The sequence below is a fragment of the Halichoeres trimaculatus genome, unplaced genomic scaffold (genome assembly GCF_033239565.1).
Source record: "Halichoeres trimaculatus isolate MK-OKI-2021-1 unplaced genomic scaffold, fHalTri1.1 fHalTri1_scaffold_6, whole genome shotgun sequence".
Classification (NCBI taxonomy): Eukaryota; Metazoa; Chordata; class Actinopteri; order Labriformes; family Labridae; genus Halichoeres; species Halichoeres trimaculatus.
The window spans coordinates 7,198,840-7,219,270 of NW_027437184.1; the positions used below are offsets into that span (position 1 = coordinate 7,198,840).

Below are 20,431 nucleotides of genomic sequence, written 5' to 3' on the forward strand. Positions count from 1 at the left end.
CAGGAAAGTAGATTAACAAGGTGGACGAATCAAACCAAGCTGTGCTCCTGATCAAGGAGGACAGGGAATGACAGACTACTGGTCACTGGTTATCAGCAGGGCTCAACATTAACGCATGCTAAACCGCCAAATGCGGGGGAATTTCAGCTATGGCAGGTAGTATTGTATTGTAGTTTTCTGAAGTTGCATTTGAAATACTACACCCATTGCAGTACGGGACTACAACACTACAACTTCACTGAGCACTGCCTGCACACAGTGTTTGCTCATTGGTCCATTCGTGAAGTCCTCTGCTGACAGGTGCCCAGACACGCTCGTCTCCAGCCTCTGTCTTGGACACCATGACAGCTCCCAGCGCCTGATACCATGATTTAAAAGTTCACTCACGCCTTACTTTCTTTCTATTGTAAACAGATTCCAGGGTTTCAGTCACAAACTAGTGTCAGAGCACCCAAACTTTTTAAAAGTGAGGACATTTATCGGATGGAGCTCATTTAAACTCACGCTGCACCGATCTCACCAGCAACACGCACCTAGAGCAGGAGAGGGGAGGGGCAGAGGAGACAGATATGAGGAGCTGGAGGAACAATATTTAAACCTCCTAATAAACAAACATTTATTAAAGTTATATGTAAAAATTCAAAACTCTTCATGACACATTTTTTGACTGGTACAACTTAAAAAAAAACATATGATTATACTCCAGAGTGACCTATAGTCCAGAAAGTATGGTACTTAGTTTATTACTGAAAAAATACTGATGTGAATAAATATTTAAGCAGACAGTGTTTCTAGTTAGTTTTTTCAGTTTAGTCTTTATTTTTTCAATTAATCTTCAACTTTCACAACTTTTATTGAATGCAATAATAAACTCCTCCTTTTATAACTTCATTTCAATAGTCTGCATATTTTCATATTTAAGAAGCACGACCGTTTCAGAGCTGAATAGCTGATTTATGTAGTCTTTATTTGAGTGTGCTCAGGGGTCATTTACATTTAAAAAGGTTGTACATTTAGTTTAAGTAAACTTTAGCACGTCATCATCCGCTTTAATCTTATTAAACATAATTATCCAACAACAAAATTGTGGCTAGTAAAAATGCTGAGTGGCTAGTAACTCTGGGAAACCACTAGCCACAGTGGCTGTGAGCAAAAAAGTTAGCGTCAAGCCCTGGTTATTGGTATCAACCGATATTTACTCATTAGCTGCCGGCATTTTCAGAGCATGTTGAACACTCTTTTGAGACCCAACCCCAAAACTACCCAAGAAGAGTGGGCCCTCTTCTTTTATGTCTCTTTACCTAAAAGAAAAAAAACATACTTTTTGATCACAATCATCCCTAGCGCTTCATCCTTTGATCCTCTCCATGGTCGTCTTTTCTCAAGATTGCACCACTCTTTCTCTCCGAACTACCATGACACATTATCCCAGATTGTTTTTTTTTGTTTGTTTTGTTTGTTTGTTTGTTTGTTTGTTTGTTTTACCAATATCGATATGAGCTGGAGATGATGATTTTCTTTCAGTGTTTTGTTCCTGCCTGTTTTGAGCTAGTGTGATCAGGGGCGAAAGTTTTACCAGTGAATAAAAACACTGATGTTCATGAATCAGCATCATCATTAGTGCAGTGTCTGGACGGACGTTACGTTTTACTTAACTCAAGTTGTGCGCAATTCTGGTCGCAATGGAAACACCGGCAAGGCGAAATGGTTCCTTACCGAAGCTTTAAAATTTTAATTTGCGAAAAAGTGTAATGGAAATGTTGTTAATGATTAATTAACACATGTAGATGCACACACACACACATGAAATGTATAATTTGGACACATAAACACACCTTCAGGAAAATCTGAACACTTTTTGTTCCCCTCTCTCGTGTTTAAGTTCATGATATAAATGTCACAGCATGTTAATGTCAAACTCAACTTCCTTTTCCCTCGGCTGCTTGGAAAGTAGTTTCCAAATCAACATGTTGACATGAATCATGCTTTGTTTTCTCATTCAGTTCTCCATCAACGCTAAATTCAAGGTGTTTGATTTACATGTTGATCTTTTTAGCCCTACAAAGTTTACTTCAAGTTTCCATAATAATGTAGGATAAGGTTTGATTTGAGTTAAAGCTTGTAGCTCGATGTCAAACTGCAGCTCAGGTAGTACAATAACTTTCTCATCATACACACAGAACATGTTGTTTTTTTATTTTTGGATCCAGTGACATACATTTTTCATAGATAGATGCAGGATGCTTAGCTGCACTTAAAAAATCTCCCATATGAGTCCTAAATCCTAAAAGTAAATCAATAAATAATTCTCAACTGCAGACCCAAAGACAGCAGATGTTTATTTACTGCTGCTCGGAGCATTTTGGCAAAGCTCTGTGAAGCAATTGTCGTGTTCCTGTCTATAGTTTTATAGTAGTGTTATAGTAGTGTATTTGAGAAACTGGAAATTTGAAGAGTTTGTGAACTAGATCTGAAAAGAGCTTTAAGACACAAGTCCTGACATAGAGATCTCCACCAATCAGCTGTTTTCACTGAGCAGTGCTGACACAGTCTCATCTAAGAAGTGGTGGTAACAGACCTCAAACCACACTTTAGCAACTAATGAAGAAGAAAGCAGTTTCATCTTTCTGTCTCATCCCGGGTTCTCCGGTGACACAAGAAGACATTACTGGTCATGGCGGCAACATGCAAATCCAATTAACCGTCAATTCCTGGAACAAATTCCCGAGCTGAAGTCCTCCCTTTTCTTGCTTATGTATGAAATGGCAAAAGTAAATGCTGATGTATATGTGTAAACATTTATATTATTCTGTATGTATCAAGAATCAAGATTGGAATCTTTGTTGTTTGAGGCCCGATATATGAAATAAAATGTTGTTCTTTTTTTTGTTAATCTTTAGAATTCGAAATAAATATATTTGTACGTATGTGCATGAATATGTAGATATTTTTTACTTTCTCTCTTACCCTCCCTTTTTCTATTTTCTTTCTCTTTTTTTTACTTATTCATCTTACCTCTAGAGGCCATATCAACCTATGTTAACATTTTTATTAGTGTACATTTTTCCTTTTGTTTTTACTCTAGTAGACAGAGAAAAAGATCAGAAATATTATGTAATTGCGATTTCACCCTGAAGAGACAAACAAAACTGCCACACTGTTGTACACTTAGGGTTATCTATGTATTTGTTGATGATTTTTTTTTTTTCTTTTTTCCCGTCCTTACCCTTCATGGATTTATATTCAAGTGTTTAAATGGTCTATGTCTGACCAAAAAAATGAATTTTTCCTATGTTGTAGCAAATCAAAATAGAAATCAAACATTGTGTAAATTGATTTTTTTGGGATTTTTTTCCAATGCTGGTGACCAGCATTGAGTGTAGTATACAGCTTACAACAGGGGTCTCAAACTCAAATCGCAGTTAATACTTATTCTAAAAAAAATGAGTTATGACTTCAGTGTCATTCTTATCGCGACTTCTTGAAAATTCAGAATGATTTTCCATAAAAAATAATGTGTGGATGATTTGTGGATAGTAATAGTGGAAGGATAAGCCTCAATCCTTTATAAAGTTTTCAAGAAAACTGTTTATCATGTTGATGAGATAGAGGTCTTTAAAGCTAATGTATCACCAGTGGTGCATTTGGCATTATAGGGTTAAGAACAGCAATTTTCTATAAGCATATAAGAGAGGTGTAATTCTATAATGGGGCATTGGGGCCACATGGACTCAAATTTGAATTTTCTAGAAAGAAAACTTGAAATTTTTGAGTTTCTTTTCCTTTTTTGAGTTTTCTTTTTTTTCTAAAAAAAATTTAAACTTTGTAGTCTCAGAAATGTTGAGTTTTTTCTCAAAAACTTATCATTTTAAAAACTCAAAAACTTCAAATTAGATGACTCAGATTTTTGACGTTATAAACTCTACATTTTCACATTTTTTTCCTCAAAAAATTAACTTTTTTTTTTATTTTTTGTTTTTTTTCAAAGTGGCTCTAATACACTGTTACACACACTGTTATAATTCCTCTGGAACTCCACAGAACAAATAACTTTTTGCTTTTTGTTTTGATCTTTTTGTTAACAACTTTTAGAGGACATTTGCAGTATACCATGTGTTTGTTTGATACAGATTAATACAAAGACTGTTTTACAAGTGATTCAGAAATTGTGGCTTAGCAAAAGTCGGGCTCTTTTCTGCAGATTTTTACTTTCATTTGTGTCTGCATCATTTCCATCTCCATCAGGCATTTAGGATTTTGCATACAGAACGCTCTGTCTGGTATCATCTGATTTTTCCCCATGTTTGAAACCCAAAAGATCATCTTCATTTCAGGAAAAGCCTCAGATTCAATACCTCACTGTTACCAATTTTGTATAATCATGGTAATCTTGTTGCACATAATGAGATAATAGTATGCCACATCTGTTTACTACTGTCCTGGAAACCAGACTGTTTATTTTCCCTGTAGCTCAAACACCTTATTTTTTATGAGGCAGAAAGCTTGCATTTGCCAGTGAAATCAGTTTTCATCAACTATTAAGCAGCCTTCGAGCAAGGCATCACTTTGAGATGCAAATGAAGCGGGTATGCTAATGCTGACACACATTGGTGAGGTGAGCCAAGCTGTGGGCAAAAACTGGTAAACGGCGTTTTCAAGTTTAATGCTCTGCTGGCTCGAAATGACAGAGCTTCTGAGAAATTGTTCTGCTTCTTTATGGTTAAATAAAGTCTGCAATCCTCTTCCACCCACATCCTGCAGCTCATTTTCAGTACATTCCAGCCAAAGCTGGTCCAAACAGACAGTGACCTGTGTGAGGTGTTCTTGCAAAGGAAAATCTGTGTGCATTTCCAATTTAAGTGTGAGACAGTGTTCCAGCCAAAAATAACAGCATGAGCGAGCCAATGTAACAAATTACTGAGTTTCCTACGAGCAGCTTCCCCATTACTCTCATCTTTTCTGTAACAAGAAGGAAAAGAAGCCTCTCATTGTTGACCCTGTTGCAGCACTGTCAGTTTAATTTGCTCAGGCTCTGTAATTTCTCAAAGATCTCTGTCTAAACCAATGCTTTCAACTTACTCCGACTTCTTTGAACAATGGAGAACAATACAAAACAACACTTGTCTGTCTGACAGGAAAACGTGATGTTTAAAGCATCAAAGAAAGAGCTTCAAGTCAGAAACAAGCTCCACCATTCTCCCTTTTTCTCTGTTTCATCCAAAACCTTATTTTCCCATATGTTTTTTTTTCCTCCCTCAGCGTTACCAGAGCTGGATGAACTGACCATGGAGTGTGTCCTGGTCGAGCTGGAGAGTGTGTGTGAGGAGAAGATGAGACAAGCCATCGAGGCCGAGGAAGGTCTGGGTATCGAGTACGACGAGGATGTGGTGTGTGACGTTTGCCGCTCACCTGAAGGAGAGGACGGGAACGAGATGGTCTTCTGTGATAAGTGCAACGTCTGCGTTCATCAGGTACAGGATACATTCAAAAGTCTATTTACACATTAATGAATTAAGGTTCAGTTGTTTCCCTCTGAGTTTTGAGTTCAATAACCCCCTCTTCCCCGTGATAATCTAAAACTTGAGGGTCTTTATGAAACTTTCACACAAGCCCCCACACACCGACACCTTTTAGTGCGATGAGACCACAAGCTGGACAGAAATAGTTTCCTCCACCTGCTGACTGAAGCCTCATGTTGGTCTGTCACCTCTGTGCTCTGTGTGTGAAAAAAACAGCCCTGCTGCTTATGACACCTAGCAGTGAATGTTATCTCTGGTCGGGTGTATTTTCCAGGTCAACAGTTGAGAATTGACTTTTGAATTTAGCTTAAAATGTGAAGTTAATGTGGATGAAAGATGGTGTTATTTAGACAGAAGAGGAAACATCCCACTACTTCCATTATCCAAGGCTCACTGATGTTTTGTAGCACTACAGTCCACCAAATATCAACTATGTGGTTATAAATATCACCAAATCTTATGCCGTATAAAACAACAGGACGAGAGTGGGGAGTGGCGTGCAGTGTGGCGTGGGGAGAGGCCACAGTCTGGATTTAAACCCAGGCCGCCCGTGCAAGGACGAACCCCAAATTAAAAGCTTTCATTAGTGAGCATTTATATAATCAAAATTTGTTTTGTAAAATTGTGTGCACAAAAGGCTTGGGATTCAAAAGGTAACCAAATGGAAAAACTGTTGCAAGGCTCCGGTTCAATAGTTGTCCTGTTCTTTCAATGTGGAAATGCTAAAACTAGTGTATTATATTCAGCTGAAATGACAAAAGAAAGGACAACAAACTTTTTGATCTGGATCAAAGGTCTGCAACCTGAAGCTGGAGCCTCATGTGGCTCTTTGACTCCTTTGCTGTAAATACATTGACACTAAATAAAATCATGCATTAACATCTTGTTGAACTAAGTACGATCACAACTTGCAATAAAGCTCACTTTTTTTTCTCAATTTTTTCAAATTATTTCTTAACTTTTTTTTTTTGTGCAAATTTTATTGTATTTTTTTGTTATTTTTGCAAATTTTTAATTTTATTTTTTGCAACTTTATGAAATTTTGGCATTTTTTTTATTTCAATTTTTTGTTTTTCTGCATATTTTGGCACATTAAAAACGTATTTTTATAAATATTTTGCAATTTTTTATAATTTAAAATTTTTGAAAATTTTGCAACTTTTTGAAATTTCATAAATTTTGCAAATTTCTGAAACTTATTACAGATTTTTTTTTTGAATAATTGCAAATTTATTGAAAATAAAAAAAATAAGACATCACATTTACAGTTTATTAAACACAAAAAAAACGTTTGGTCACGATCAATATCCTCTACACTTTAACTATGTTTTGAATTTTATACTCTTCGTCTTTTTTGTGAAGATTAAATGGATATTGTGGCTCCTAAATGACTTTAATCCAGGTGAGCTGAGGAAAAATTGTTCTAATGAAAGTAAAGGTTGCAGACCCCTGATCTAGATAAACCCCTGTCAGTTCCATGAAAATGTAATGGATCCAACTGGCTCCACCGTTTCTGAGAGCATTATCAGACACTTCATAACTCTTGAGCTGGACTTTTTGGTAAATATTGTATTTGCAGTGATGTTAAATACGAGAAGAGGGGTGAAAAATCTAGACACAACCCTGTTAATGACTAGAATTCTAGGCCCTGGGTGGACTTTATGAATGGTCCTGAAATAGTCTTGCTTTTACATATTTGCCTGTTCATAATACACATTTATATCTACCAATTATTAATACAGAGATTAAAGCACAACTTAAATTTACAAGTTTGGTCGTCATGTTTCAAACAATAGCGCTAAGAAACTACACACATTGTCAATAAAAACAAAATATGACAGTTGGTCTGATAAGGGCATGCCTCTTTAGAGCAGCACCTGGTGTTAGAAAACACAAGATTTAACAGTCTTAGACAAGTGGCATACCGCTTATGGCACTGGCATGCCAGTTTGAACAGGGGAACTGGCATATACCACTCAGCCGCAAATGGCATGCCCAATACCACTTCTTATTCTTGCTGTCACTCCAGTGTTTTCTCAGTTTTTGTTAGGTGCAAGAGGAAGTAGCCGCCTTCATACAGTCAAACACCCCCCCAAAATGATAAAAAGCTTCTTGCAGTAAATAAAACTGTTGCTTTCACTGTTGATTTCTTATAACAAACACATCCAACACCAGCTTTCCTCTACAGTACGACTCTCTAACCTTCAGCAGGTTAAAAAACAAACACCCTGCTTATCTGAGTGCTTTGTTTGATCAATAAAACCCTTTGATCAATAAAGTGCTTTAATTGCCGTTAACGAAGATGGAGGCTTTGATGTCTGCTCCAGTTTTTGCCCGTGAGTTTGAAGTTTGTTGTTGCTGTTTACTCACCTTTGTTAGCACCCCGTGTCTTAGAGCTTTTTCATAATGAGACATATCCTTGCTTCTGCTTCTGTACGCTGAGTGACTGCACACTGAGACCTTGAAAAAGGTTCTTGGAAACATGTTGCTTCTGGGTTTTTGGTGTTTGAATTTCATTTGTGCTTCAGCTGAAAGAGAAATGGTTTGACATGACTCATAAGAAATCACATTAGGTAGATCTGACGCACAAATTAGACAATAAGAGAGGAAGAAGCATTAAGAGTGAGTCATTCCCCACAGCCCTAGCACTTTGAGACCTTTTAGGAATAAAGTACGTCTGAAAATCAGCCTCAGTTTATAGCCCCAGGGCTTGGATTTCTCTGTCAAATTTACAGTAGTGTGCCATTATGTTGGCTAGAAAAGTGTACAGGTTACTCTACAGTGGAAGCAGGCAGAGCACTGATAAAAAGATAACCTGCTGTCTCTTAGAAACAACACCATGTTGCAAGGCGCCGCCCTGTTGGTTGTGGCTGCCTGTTGCAGTGGCTCAGTCTTATTTGTCTGTTTCTTGTAATTTTTTCGTCTCTTTTTCGTCATCTTTGCATTTGGAGTGGATCATTACTTTGTGTGGCTCATTTGTTGGTCATGGACACCAAAATGGAGATCCTACATGTGACCATGGCTGCATTGTTTACTTGTAAAATCAGCTGTTAGCAGGCTATAGCATGTCAGTGCTAACTGGTGCAAGGCCGGATGTTTCCCACAAGGTGAGGAAAAGGAGGTGAGGATGACGTGCTGGTTCTCAGGATTGAGCTAAGAAGTGACAACATGGACCTGTCCTTCCATCCATCGTTATTGGGAACGTAAGATCTAGCTCCAATAAGATGGACTAGCTAGCTGTGCTAACCCAGCAACAGAGGGAATACCAGAAGGCAGAGTAGCATCATGCTATTCACAGACATGGCTAACAGAGTTAACACCAGACACCAACGCCACATTGGGAGAACTTCACCTGCTGTGAGCAGACAGGATCCAGGAGACAGAGACTGAACAGACTGCTGAAGAAGCTCAGTCTTGGACCCTGTGGAGGTGGAGGCTGGCTGAACTGGACAATGATGGACAAGCTGTCATCATCTATTTTCTTATGGAGCTTTTTGAACTCTCCATACCTTTCTTACTTTTGTTTTTCTTGATTGCTGCTGATTCCTGAATTTCCCCTCAGGGATTAATTAAGTATTTTCTATTTTATTCTATATGGCATCCTGTTTCTAGTATGTACAGTTTAATGATCACTTGGATTAAGTGACCCTCAGACTTATCCAGACTTCCCAAAAATGTGAAACTTCTTGAAGCGTTAAAGAAACTAAATTTGAAAATTTTTCTTCTTCTCTCCTCTCCTCTCCTCTCCTCTGCAGGCGTGTTATGGCATCCTGAAGGTACCCCAGGGGAACTGGCTGTGTCGGACCTGCGCTCTGGGCGTCCAGCCCAAATGTCTGCTCTGCCCCAAGAGAGGGGGGGCCCTCAAGCCCACCCGCAGTGGAACCAAGTGGGTCCACGTCAGCTGTGCCTTATGGATCCCTGAGGTGAGAGAGACTCAAAGACTGTCCCAGTTTTTGACACGAACACCCTCAGAGGTATTCAGGATGTAGTTTTTTGTGCTAATACTGTTGCCAGACTTTTCTCTTTTGATCTGAGATGATCCCACGGGCACAGCAGCAGCTTTAAGGTGTGATCATGAAGTAGGGGATCCTGGGTATGAATCAGGAAACTTGATGTTTTGTGGCTGCTGATTTGTGTGGGAGTGGTGGTCATTTTATTTTGCATGAATGTAAAAACCATCAAGAAATGAATAGCGCCAGCAGCTTGAAGAACAAAGAGGTTAATACACTCATGTATCTTGTATGTAAATAAAGTATAGTACAGGTATAACCATGAAAGAAGGAAGGGAAACAGCCTTGTGTCTTTTGTATTTTCATATCTTGCCATTACTCTCCCTGCTGAATATTTTCTTTAACTGAACTAACTTTTCTCATCCTTGCCCCCAAAAGGCGCAGCATCCATCCTCGAAAACACTCTCTAAGGCTCACTTTATTCCTCTTCCTATATTTGCATTGAAAGAAGAGCTGCTGTAAAATACCAGTTATGTTTCTCAAGAGGACGCACTTTTAACTTTTTTTAGACTCATGAGGCAAAAGAGAGATGCAAAACATTTCCATCAGCATGTGTGGAATAACTTTTAAAGCTTTATTTCTTTACTGCAGCTTTCATAAAATTCATCTCTGGTGTTTGCATGGGCATAACAGAAATCAGGGACGACTGGTGATGATGATGACACAGATGTTGAAGGAAACTAAAACTTTGTAAGATAAAACATTGTTTTATTTTGGCTTTAATGACAGGAAGGAGACATTTCACAGGACGCTATTGATGATTTTTGAAGGCAGAAAGATCACAAATCATATAGAAGTCACCAAAAGTCCACATTTGAGGGATGTATGAATTATTTAATGTTTGAGAAGATCGATTAAAACGCTTCAGTTACAGTCTAAATTTACAGGTCCCCACATTGTCAAACGTGATAAACAGCATCTGGTTACCATCAGCATCATAGACAACAAGAAAGAGGATCAGCATTGGTCAGGACAAAAATATAACCTCATTTTTACCATCTCTATCAAGAGTGTGTGTGTCTCTGTAAGTTTGGAGCTACAGTATTCACACTAAATCATTCAGCATAACGTTTGACAACCTTTGTCATCTCGGCTATTACAGATAAGCTAATGAAGCTAAGCTCCATCGGTTAACGTTAGCTTAACTAAAGCCCTTTGGACAACAGCTAACAATGATATACAATCACCAAAGAACAAAAAACAGATTAAAACAGGCCAATGAACTCCTCACAAACAAAGAGACATGATGAACAACACTTGGAGCTAATGTTAGGCTGACTTTAGCTAACGCGAGAGAGAATCCCTAACAGTCCCTTAGACTGCAGTGACGGTTTTGGTGTTAAAGATAACTTTCTATTTTTTTCCAGAAGAGTTGCCTCAAATATTTTATCAGCTTACCTTAGAACAGATGGAGACATCCTTGTTCATTCCATTCACATTGTTGTGATCTACTGCACAACTTCATCCAAAGGGGCCAGTTGTTCAAAGGTAATCCAATCGAATTTTGGTTTTCGGATTGGATTAAATTCTAAACAATTTATTTTAAAAAAGGTAGTAATTCTATAAAACTGGATAATTAAAACAACATTTGTACAATTTTGTGTTGATACTTCTATTTGTATTTTGCACTTGACTTGTTTAACCATTCCAGTGATAAAGTAGATTAAGTTACTTAGGCTGCCAATGAAGCCTTTCAGTACAGTAAAGAAAAACAAAGAGAAACTGAAAGAGCAGAAGCGCAGATACTCCTGGGACAAATCAACAAATCAAACTGACCAAACTGCAGCAAACCAGAGAAAAACTTATGAAGAATATAATTAAAAATGAAATTGGATGTTTAAGTTTTGTTTTTTTTTTTCTCAAAACAAAAAAAAAAACTACAACGACCCCATGTTGGCTCTTCTACCTGTTGTTCTTTACAGAGCTGGCAGCCCACATTATAATATGCTGTCCCTATTAGAGCACTAGTAATCCAGATTTGATAATCTTGAAAACTATGTATCTGGATCAGGGTGATCCAATCCAATGGTGCTTTGAAAAACCAGCATAAAACTGAGACGGATTACCTGATCATGGATAGCAAGAAGTGGGATTTCCAAATCCGGATCATTTTGATCCAAATTAAATTCTTTAAACAACTGGCCCAAGAATACACTGTTTTCTCTTAAGATCTGGCTTATGAAAGGGTAAAAAGATGCATCTGGCCGTCCACTCTCTCGCGATATCTTGTGACTGAGTTGCATGTAGGCTACCTCTTGAACACAGTTTGACCATTTCTAAACTCAAAATCTCAGAAAACCTCATAAATCTGAATGAAAACCAACCTTCTGCAATGTATTTTAGTGGATGTACAGACAGAGAATGTCTGAGTGTATTGGAAGACTATATGCACTGTGATTGGCTCATTGTATTTGTGGGCGGGACTTAGCCACAAGTCAATTCTCAATTACAGATGTATCAATATTTGCCATAATAGCTTGCAAAGATGCCCAATGCCAGAGAAATTTGTGCTCCTGGGAGACTCAGTGATGCAGTTTCAATCTCATACTTTTACACAACTGTAAGTTTCCTCCTCGTTTTTACAGTGTACTCCCACTCTTACAGTATTGCGTCACCATCAGTACAAAGAAGAGAGCTAATTAAAGTGACTAGCATACCTCACACTGCACAAACAGCGTGTAAGTGCTCTTCAAAACCTCTGCTGCCTTTATAGGCCTGTGCCTCGACTTTGAGGATCTCTCCCACCTGTCGGTTTCCTTCCACCTGCATCTCTTTGTTGGAAGTAAATGCCTTAAACACTTCAAGTTGCTTCTTCAGTTGAAACCCCTCTCTTAAAAGTCTGCAGAAAATATGTCTTGATTCACACCGTTTGTCTCGAATAGAGCAGGAAAGCAGCTAATTTTGACTCGATGTGTCATAATGATACCTTTCAGAAACATCTCTCACCTGAAGGTTTTTAAAAGACACAAAGCAGCTGCTCATTTCGGAGCTTCATGGACGGATGCTAGTTCACGCTTTGCACACACCTTTAAACCGTTAAGACAGTCAGTCATGTGTCCTCAGCCTATTTGACAACACACTCCAGCAGCACATCCTGCAGTAATAGAGTAGCTTTTGGCAGCTCAAACCTTTTACTTCTAATTGCCTTCTGTCACCCTTGATTGGGCTAATTGTTTTCGTTGCTCCGTTCGCTTTTGTTTTCTCTCCCCACCGTGGAGGCAAGAAAAGATCATTTGCATGTCTCTGCTGTGTGTGTGGTTATGTGTTTTGTGTGTGTATGGTTGCAAAAAGTCAGTGGTGTGTGTGCCTGCGTGAGCTAAAGATGTGTTAATAGCTGACATCTGTACAAACACTCCCAGAACAGGTTTGTGGATTCTCACCAATATGATGGAAATTTCAGAAAGGTAGCTTCATGTGTAAGAGCGATATGCAAAGAGGGCAAGGTTTGATGCCTTTTGATGCATGTTGGTGTGTTTGTATTTTTGTTTATGTGCATGAACACACACCACCCAGCCATCAAACGACACAGCCCCCCTGCAGTGATGCGCGTGTGTAGCTGCCTCCTGCCCCAGAGAGGTCTCCATTTTAATGGTTTTTCATCACAAACACACACACATACACTCAAACGTGCTAACGAAACCTAAATACTCAGAGGCCTTCTTTTAAAATGTCTTTTCATTTGACACTGAGATTTCTCCACACTCCCTTTGAGTGGTTTCATTTTCCATCAGCCTGCTCTGAAATGTGAGGTAATTGTGACTAAGATTTGATCATCTGGGGAAGAGTGAGCTTCAGGCCTTTAATTGAGTGAATACACGCACAAAAACAAAAAACAACATATAGAAAGCTGCAGCCACAACTTTTTAAATACTTTTTTGTACAGATAAACAAGATAAGATGGAAACAGGGGAATTATCTGAGGTTCAATCCTTATACAGCCACAGTCAAGCATGAACTTTGGACTTTTTCAATTCAATACCAGGACAACTAGTTCCTGATTTTCTACTGCTTGACTTGGTTGGTTCATTTGTTGTGGTTATGTGCAGGTTAATGAGGCTCCTGTTCTGTGGCCCTTCTTAAAATAATTGCCTTTGTCATTTTTTTTGAAGTTTTCAAGTATATTTTTGAATTCTGTTACTTAAAAAAGTTAGGACAACAGATATGAATATTAACAATGTCTGCTAATTATGTAGCATGAGACAAAAAACGACTGAGGCAAATTTTCTAACACGCCTCTGTGACTTAAAGATGCTATGAGGAGGATCTGTTTTAATCACACTCCCTGCCGTTACTTACTTTCAGTGAGGTGTGTGTTTGTTTTGTAATTAAATGCAGATCAGATCGAAACAAATTTTCTTTGTTCAAGACAACTTTTTACTGGATACAAGGCACCGCCATTACAGGAACATAGTGATATGGTCTGAAACGTGACATCAAGCAAACGTTGTAGCAGCCAGCTATATGTTCGCAACATCTGCAGCACGGTGCTCCCACATATCTGTAGGCTAATGTGACAACAAATAAACACTGTCAGTTTGTTTGTAGTTTAGTAGCCATTTATATTTAGCGCAACTCACAGCCCAGTGCTCTAAGACATGTCTGTAATAAGAATCATCAGTGAATCCTGGTTAGCTATGTCATGCCAGCTATCTACCAATCAGAGCTAACGTATCCTCACTCTTCATTTTATTGATAGACTCTCAAGTTTGAACAGACCACTGCAGAATAACTGCTGACTGTGGGATGGAGTGAACATTAGCTCAAACAGTTTAGCCCCTGTGTAATAGAGTGATACAGCAAAAGCTAAAGGCTAATTAGCCTTTAGCTCGAATCTGTACCGTATAGTTTCAGATTTGGAAGGTACCCATCCCTGGTCTGCTGTTGTGGAAATAGATTTATACCTCAAACCACCCTCCAAACATTGGAAATCGGAGAGACATGCAGATCATATCAGTATGGGGTCGGTCCGTTGAAGACCATATCTAGACGTCAGAGCAACGAGCAAAGTGGGAACAAATTCAGACATCTAAATCTGACCATTTTTGGACGTTGTTATGATGTTCAGCATTTGGACGTCATTTGCAGACCAAATCGAGATGTCAATGAGACATTCAAAATGGATCCAAACATGTAGACATTATTAGTAGACCGTTTTTAGACATTAATCTGACCTCCATACGACGTCCGAAAAAGACGTGATAAAAACTTTCATTCTGCACCTGCAGGAGACCTGATTTGGACGTTAAAAATTACGTCATGTCGACGTCATATTGCGCAGAAACTCTTCTTCTTACATGCTCCATGACCAAGAGAAATCATCTGATGTGAGTGGCGTGTGAAAGGCAAAGCACCCTAAAGTATTTGGGGTTGAATATCCTAAAGTAGTTAACAAAATGTCATAAGAGTATGTATTTATCTAAGCCGAGCAGTAACTTAACAGTATCAAAGAAACTTGAACTACAAGGACGCCATCTCCTCACACATTACATCACTGTGAATGTTTCTTACTTTACGCACTGTGTCTGAGCACCAGCTCAATGAAGCTAGAAAAAGTCAAGGTGAGTAATTTAATCAGTTTGTGTAAACTTAAACATCCTAGTTTGTGTGTGTGTGTTTCTGCCTGGATACATAGTGTTCTGCATGCGTACGCCTCAGGGTCGTGAACAATCCAATCAATTAACTACACCAGTCGAAAAAACTGTGAATCCTTTTGCCATTGATCGCTTCTTACATCAGCTGTACAAAAGCTGCATAAAAGCAGCGAACATTGACGGTGACAGCTGTGGCATCATTGTCTGAACGCCGCTCTCTATTGACATCCTCAATGGAGTGAAAATTGACCCCTACTCCGAGCGAGTGCTCTTCACAAAAAGCATCAATAATAAAAGAAAGAGCTGAGGCCGTGTCGGGCTTGTTCTGTAGATGAGCAGATGAGCGGAGGAAAAGAAAATCAGATAGAAGGACGAGTGGATGAAATAAAGAGGAGGAGGGGCATGACCTGCGGAAATCAGTTGCCGGCTTGTTGATGTGAGCATGAAGGACAAGAAGGAGAGCCAAGCTGAAATATAAGAATAAAGTTAAAGTGGAAGAGGTGGAACGGGGGGTTGGAAAGAATCGGGCAGCAGAGGAAGGAAGGGAGGAAGGAAGGAAGGAATGGCACTCTGGTGATGAGTGCTATCCGCTCTATTCTGCATGGCTGGTTGGCACAGGTCAATGACTTTGTGGTTGTATTTGGTGGAGCAAGTTCTGGGGCCAAAGGAGAGCTGAAAAGAGAGGATAAAGAGTGTGTCACACTGCGCTTTACAAAAATGTTTCTCCAGTGAGCACAGGTGCTCCCAGTCTCAGTCCAAAGGCTCACTTATGAATTCAAGATCCTGCTCTTGAATCGGAGAGGACAGAATTTTTTCTGTTGCTCAAAATTCATCGACTCTTGATGCACACAAAGGATCGATCTCAAGCTTCTAAAAGCTCAAGGAAAATGTTCAGTGTCTTTTTTTTTTTATTTGAATAAAAAGTCTATTGGGGAAATAATCCAGGTTGTGCATCAATGTTTGGAGAAAGTTTGAGGAAATCAACCTGACATGTGAGAAAGTGAAAACAGTAAGAAAGTCCATTAGTTAAAAACAAGTTCATTCAGAACGTAAAAAAATTTGAGTTTACAAAGGTTAAAAGAAATTGAAAACACCTTCTGTTGAAATCTCATCAGATTTTATTTTAACCAGACTCTATCATCAATGGACGTAGTTTCCCTGTCATCATCTGTCTGTTTCTGGAACATACTTTTGAGGCAAATCAGCTATCGCAGCCATATTGGAAGTGAAGGGGCTTTAGGTACAGCTATAGGGGCTCGTCAGTCAAGTGAGTTGAGCTTTGCCTCTGATTGGGTGAGCTACTGATCTTAATATCCTCCAAACTGCAGAGTTAGAAAAAAAGTCACTGTACAGTGTGTACCGGCAGTGAAATTAACGATTCAGACAGGAGACGTTTTTCGAACCAGGCTGTAAATGGGTTCATTTCTGCCGTGAAAATGACTTTTTTTTTTTGCTTGGTGTGTTTGTGATTTCTGGTACTTCCAGAGTCAGCCTCAAGCGGACACTGGAGAAACAGCAGATTTTAGCCCTTCCACATTGTCTCATATTTCTACATCAGAGGTTAAGGCTTGATTTTAACTCGGGCTGTTATCTTAACGCGTTAATTAGATTAATTAATTACACAGCAAATTAAAGCGTTAACGCAGATTAATCTGGAGCCCAAACTCGCGGGGCGTTCAAAGACGCACTTATTTTCAAATGTCTGGTATTTACAAACCGTTTGTCCTACTTCGAAAAAGTGGTGTTCTTGTCAGATTTTCAAATTTCCGACGGTCCCTGAATGTATCACACCTGACGTCAGCAACATGCTTTAAGGGGGGAAGCGAGAGTGATACAGTCCACGTCTCGTTTATTCACACGTCCTTTTTGAAAATCTGCAGAAAATCAACCGTTTGCTCTAGCTCAATTCTGTAAAAAACATATAATTCTACACTCTTCACTGCATTACACAAGTCCTGAATGATCGATATATATCCTGTATTTAAATCTAAAGAATTCTTTGAAAATTTGCTTCCATCGTCCTGGTGTCATGTTTCAGCTTGAGGCTGCTCTGCACCAAAGAGCAACAGTTTGTGTGTTCAGAGCATGTAAAACTGAAAATACTTCACTTTTCTTTGATCCAAGACTTGAATTAAGTGTTTTGTACATAGTTCCTCACAGTTTTTTGCCTTTAGCTCTGGTTCTTCTGGCCTCATAGAAGTATAGAAGTTCATATTGCAGTGACAGTTGAGTCCACAGTGAGTAAAATGTGACAGAAGCAAAAACCATCCTAAAAATCAAATCAGCTTATCATAGGTGCAGGACTGTGTAGATTTTGTTAAGGTAGGTTCATGTGTTCCTTATGCCTCAGGGTACCTAAAAATGTGTTGTATATATTCCCACCTTATTTTTTAAAGTCTTTTAATGTCTTTTAATGTAATTTTAATGTCCTGGAATTCAAATTCTCTGTTTTGGGACCTTAAGCAGATATGAGATTAAAATGAGATTAATTAGATTAATTAATTACAAATCCTGTAATAAATTAGATTATTTTTTTTAATCGCCTGACAGCACTAATTTTAACAATAATAAAAACTCCTATTTAGGCCACCATCTTATATTTACTTATAAAGTTTGGTGCTCACGTGTGTGTCTTTCCCTGTTGTGTGTCTTCTGTAGGTGAGTATAGGCTGTCCAGAGAAGATGGAGCCCATTACCAAGGTGTCCCACATCCCCGCCAGCCGCTGGGCTCTGTCCTGCAGCCTGTGTCGAGAACACACAGGAACCTGCATACAGGTACGTCTGAGAAACACAAGACCAAAGACCAATGTGTTTTATTTTCTATATAGCGACCCAGGCTAGTATTTGACCTGTGGCCTCTTTCCTGTCCTGTCTGAAATAAAGGTGATAAAAAAGCCATAATCTTAGTCATAAACTCCCAGTGGTGTCACCCTTTGGATTTATTATAAAGCCCAAAGATTTCCATCACATATTTAAATCATGTGGCTGCCTGGTTGCCAACAAACCTCTAAATTTCAGACCGTATGTAAAAATGTGTTATCAAAGCCCTTTTTAGCCTTACATAAAATAGACTGGCTCTACATGCTACTGGGCAAACCCACATGGGATATCCTCACCACTCATGTAAAACCACTGAAGAATTATTGTACTGTTTCATACACACACACACACTCACATAAAATCTCCCTCAATAACACAGATCATCGTACTTCTTAGCCTCACGCTGGGGGCAGGCGGCTCTGTTGACCCTGGCACCTCTTTAACATGCTGCAGAGTGTGCAAACAAAACCTCGGCTGACACTCCAACACTAACCCACTTTACAGCTATTAGACTGAAGACCACTCAGTTTCAAAATGCCCTCCAGGTGGATTCATAAACTCCAACTCTCTGTGTGTGTACGTGTGTGTGTGTACATACCATATAGACATGTGGACTGCAGGTTTACCCAGAAGCTTGTTTGTGCTGGGGTGAAGGTGTCTGCTGTCACAGCATCGATGCTGTAGATTAACATCAGGTCCTTGAGCTAGAGTCACTCACAGGGAGAGTTTCTGTGTTTAGCTGGAGGCAAGCGACTTTACCAACACTCTGAGTTGTCGACTCACGCAGGGAGGAGAGAGGCAGAATGAGCAGCAGGAGACCCATTTTGTCTTTTAATGTCTGTGAAACAGCAAGAAAAAACAAACACATCAGCTTTCTGTTTCACCAAGTTAAGGCAAGGAAATCTTAAACTAGGGGGCAAACAAATAGTTGTTACTTTTAATCCCCAGACTTTTATTCTTAAGTTTACTATCATTGTAGAATAGAATAGAAAAGAATAGAAAATACTTTATTTATCCCCAAGGGGAAAATCCGGAGGAGTCACAGCAGCAATTAAGAAAACAAAAGAAAGAAAGTGTGTAGCTTCTTCAGCAGTCTGTTGAGTCTTTGTCTCCTGGATCCTGTCTGCTAGCATGATCGTACTTTGCCTTCTGGTATTCCCTCTGTTGCTGGGTTAGCATGGCTAGCTCATCCATCTTACTGGAGATAGATCTTAAGTTCCCAATAAAGATGGATGGAAGGACAGGTCCATGTCGTCACTTCTTAGCTCACACCTGAGAACCAGCACGTCGTCCTCACCTCCTTCTCCTCACCTTGTGGGAAACATCCGGCCTTGCACCAGTTAGCACTGACATGCTAAAGGCTCCTTACAGCTGATTTTACATGTAAACAATGCAGCCATGGTTACAAGTAGAGTCTCCAGACAAACACAGGAGCAAAAAATAGCAAAAATATCACTGAGGACACAACCAGTTTGGTGTCCACGACCAAAAAATGAACAATTCAAAGTAATGATCCACTCTAAATGCAAAGATGACGAAAACAAGAAGAAAATATTAGAAGAAATGGCCTAGCAACAACTCATTTAGTTTAGCAACTTTTTTAACCTTTGGATGTGCTCTTACATCAACTTTAAATCTTTTTTGCGTTCATCAGACTTTGTAAGATGACTCGCTAATCCTAATGTTTGTGAGTTTTCAGTCAGTCAGCTCAAACCACATCTAATGCCTTCTCCTCCCAACCACTCTCATTATCCACGCTGACCTGAAATACTTTAATCTTTTGATTATCAGGTGATACAAACTATCCTTTTTCTAATGGCACCCTACCATGTCTCTTTTTTATGCACTCCTGTAATGATGAAGAGTCTGAAAGTCTTCACCCATACGTAATGAGACTATTAATTTGTGCTTTCTAAAAGGAAGGTGCAACGGGAAGGTCAACTGCTCAAGACTGTACCACACTTAGTAACTCTCATAAAGTGAACAGCAGTCCTCAGTTCATTAAGAATTAATTTAGCCTTGCGGTGCTTCGTTTTCTGGACGGCTTTCAGAGAAACACATCCTCTTTATGTTTCAACGTCAGCTTTAGGAACAGAGGGTGAACATACGACAAGAAGTGGGGAAATGTCCTGACGATAAATCAGGTCAATCCCTCTTAAAATAGTGATCATACCAAAAAGAAATCGTGTTTAATTTCAGTGAAGATCAGTGGATATGTGTTTTACAGGAAGCTGAGACATCTACAAGCTGCAGGCTGCAGCAAGATGACAAAACATATGTAATGCTCTCAAGAAGATGGGATTAAATGATTTTAAAATCTGGAAGGAGAGGATATTAAAGCAGAATAAATACTGTTAAAGATAGGATTCTGTGCTATTAGGTAATGATTCAGGGGAATTGTGCAATTGTGACTGAGCCCACTTGAGAGCATTAATACACAGACTGAGATGTTGTAACGTTTCCAGACTCATGCACAGTCACTCAAATCCCA

General features: G+C 39.1%; 1 protein-coding gene across 2 annotated transcripts in view; it reads left to right on the forward strand.

Moving 5' to 3' along the window:
* Window positions 1-20,431, forward strand: part of jade2 (jade family PHD finger 2) — a 283,971-nt gene that overhangs the window by 167,203 nt on the left and 96,337 nt on the right. For both annotated transcript variants that reach the window (XM_074672130.1, XM_074672129.1), the window contains exons 6-8: window positions 5,260-5,471; window positions 9,275-9,442; window positions 17,779-17,895. In XM_074672130.1, coding sequence (XP_074528231.1) covers window positions 5,260-5,471; window positions 9,275-9,442; window positions 17,779-17,895 — 497 coding nt within the window. The remainder of the gene's footprint in view (window positions 1-5,259; window positions 5,472-9,274; window positions 9,443-17,778; window positions 17,896-20,431) is intronic.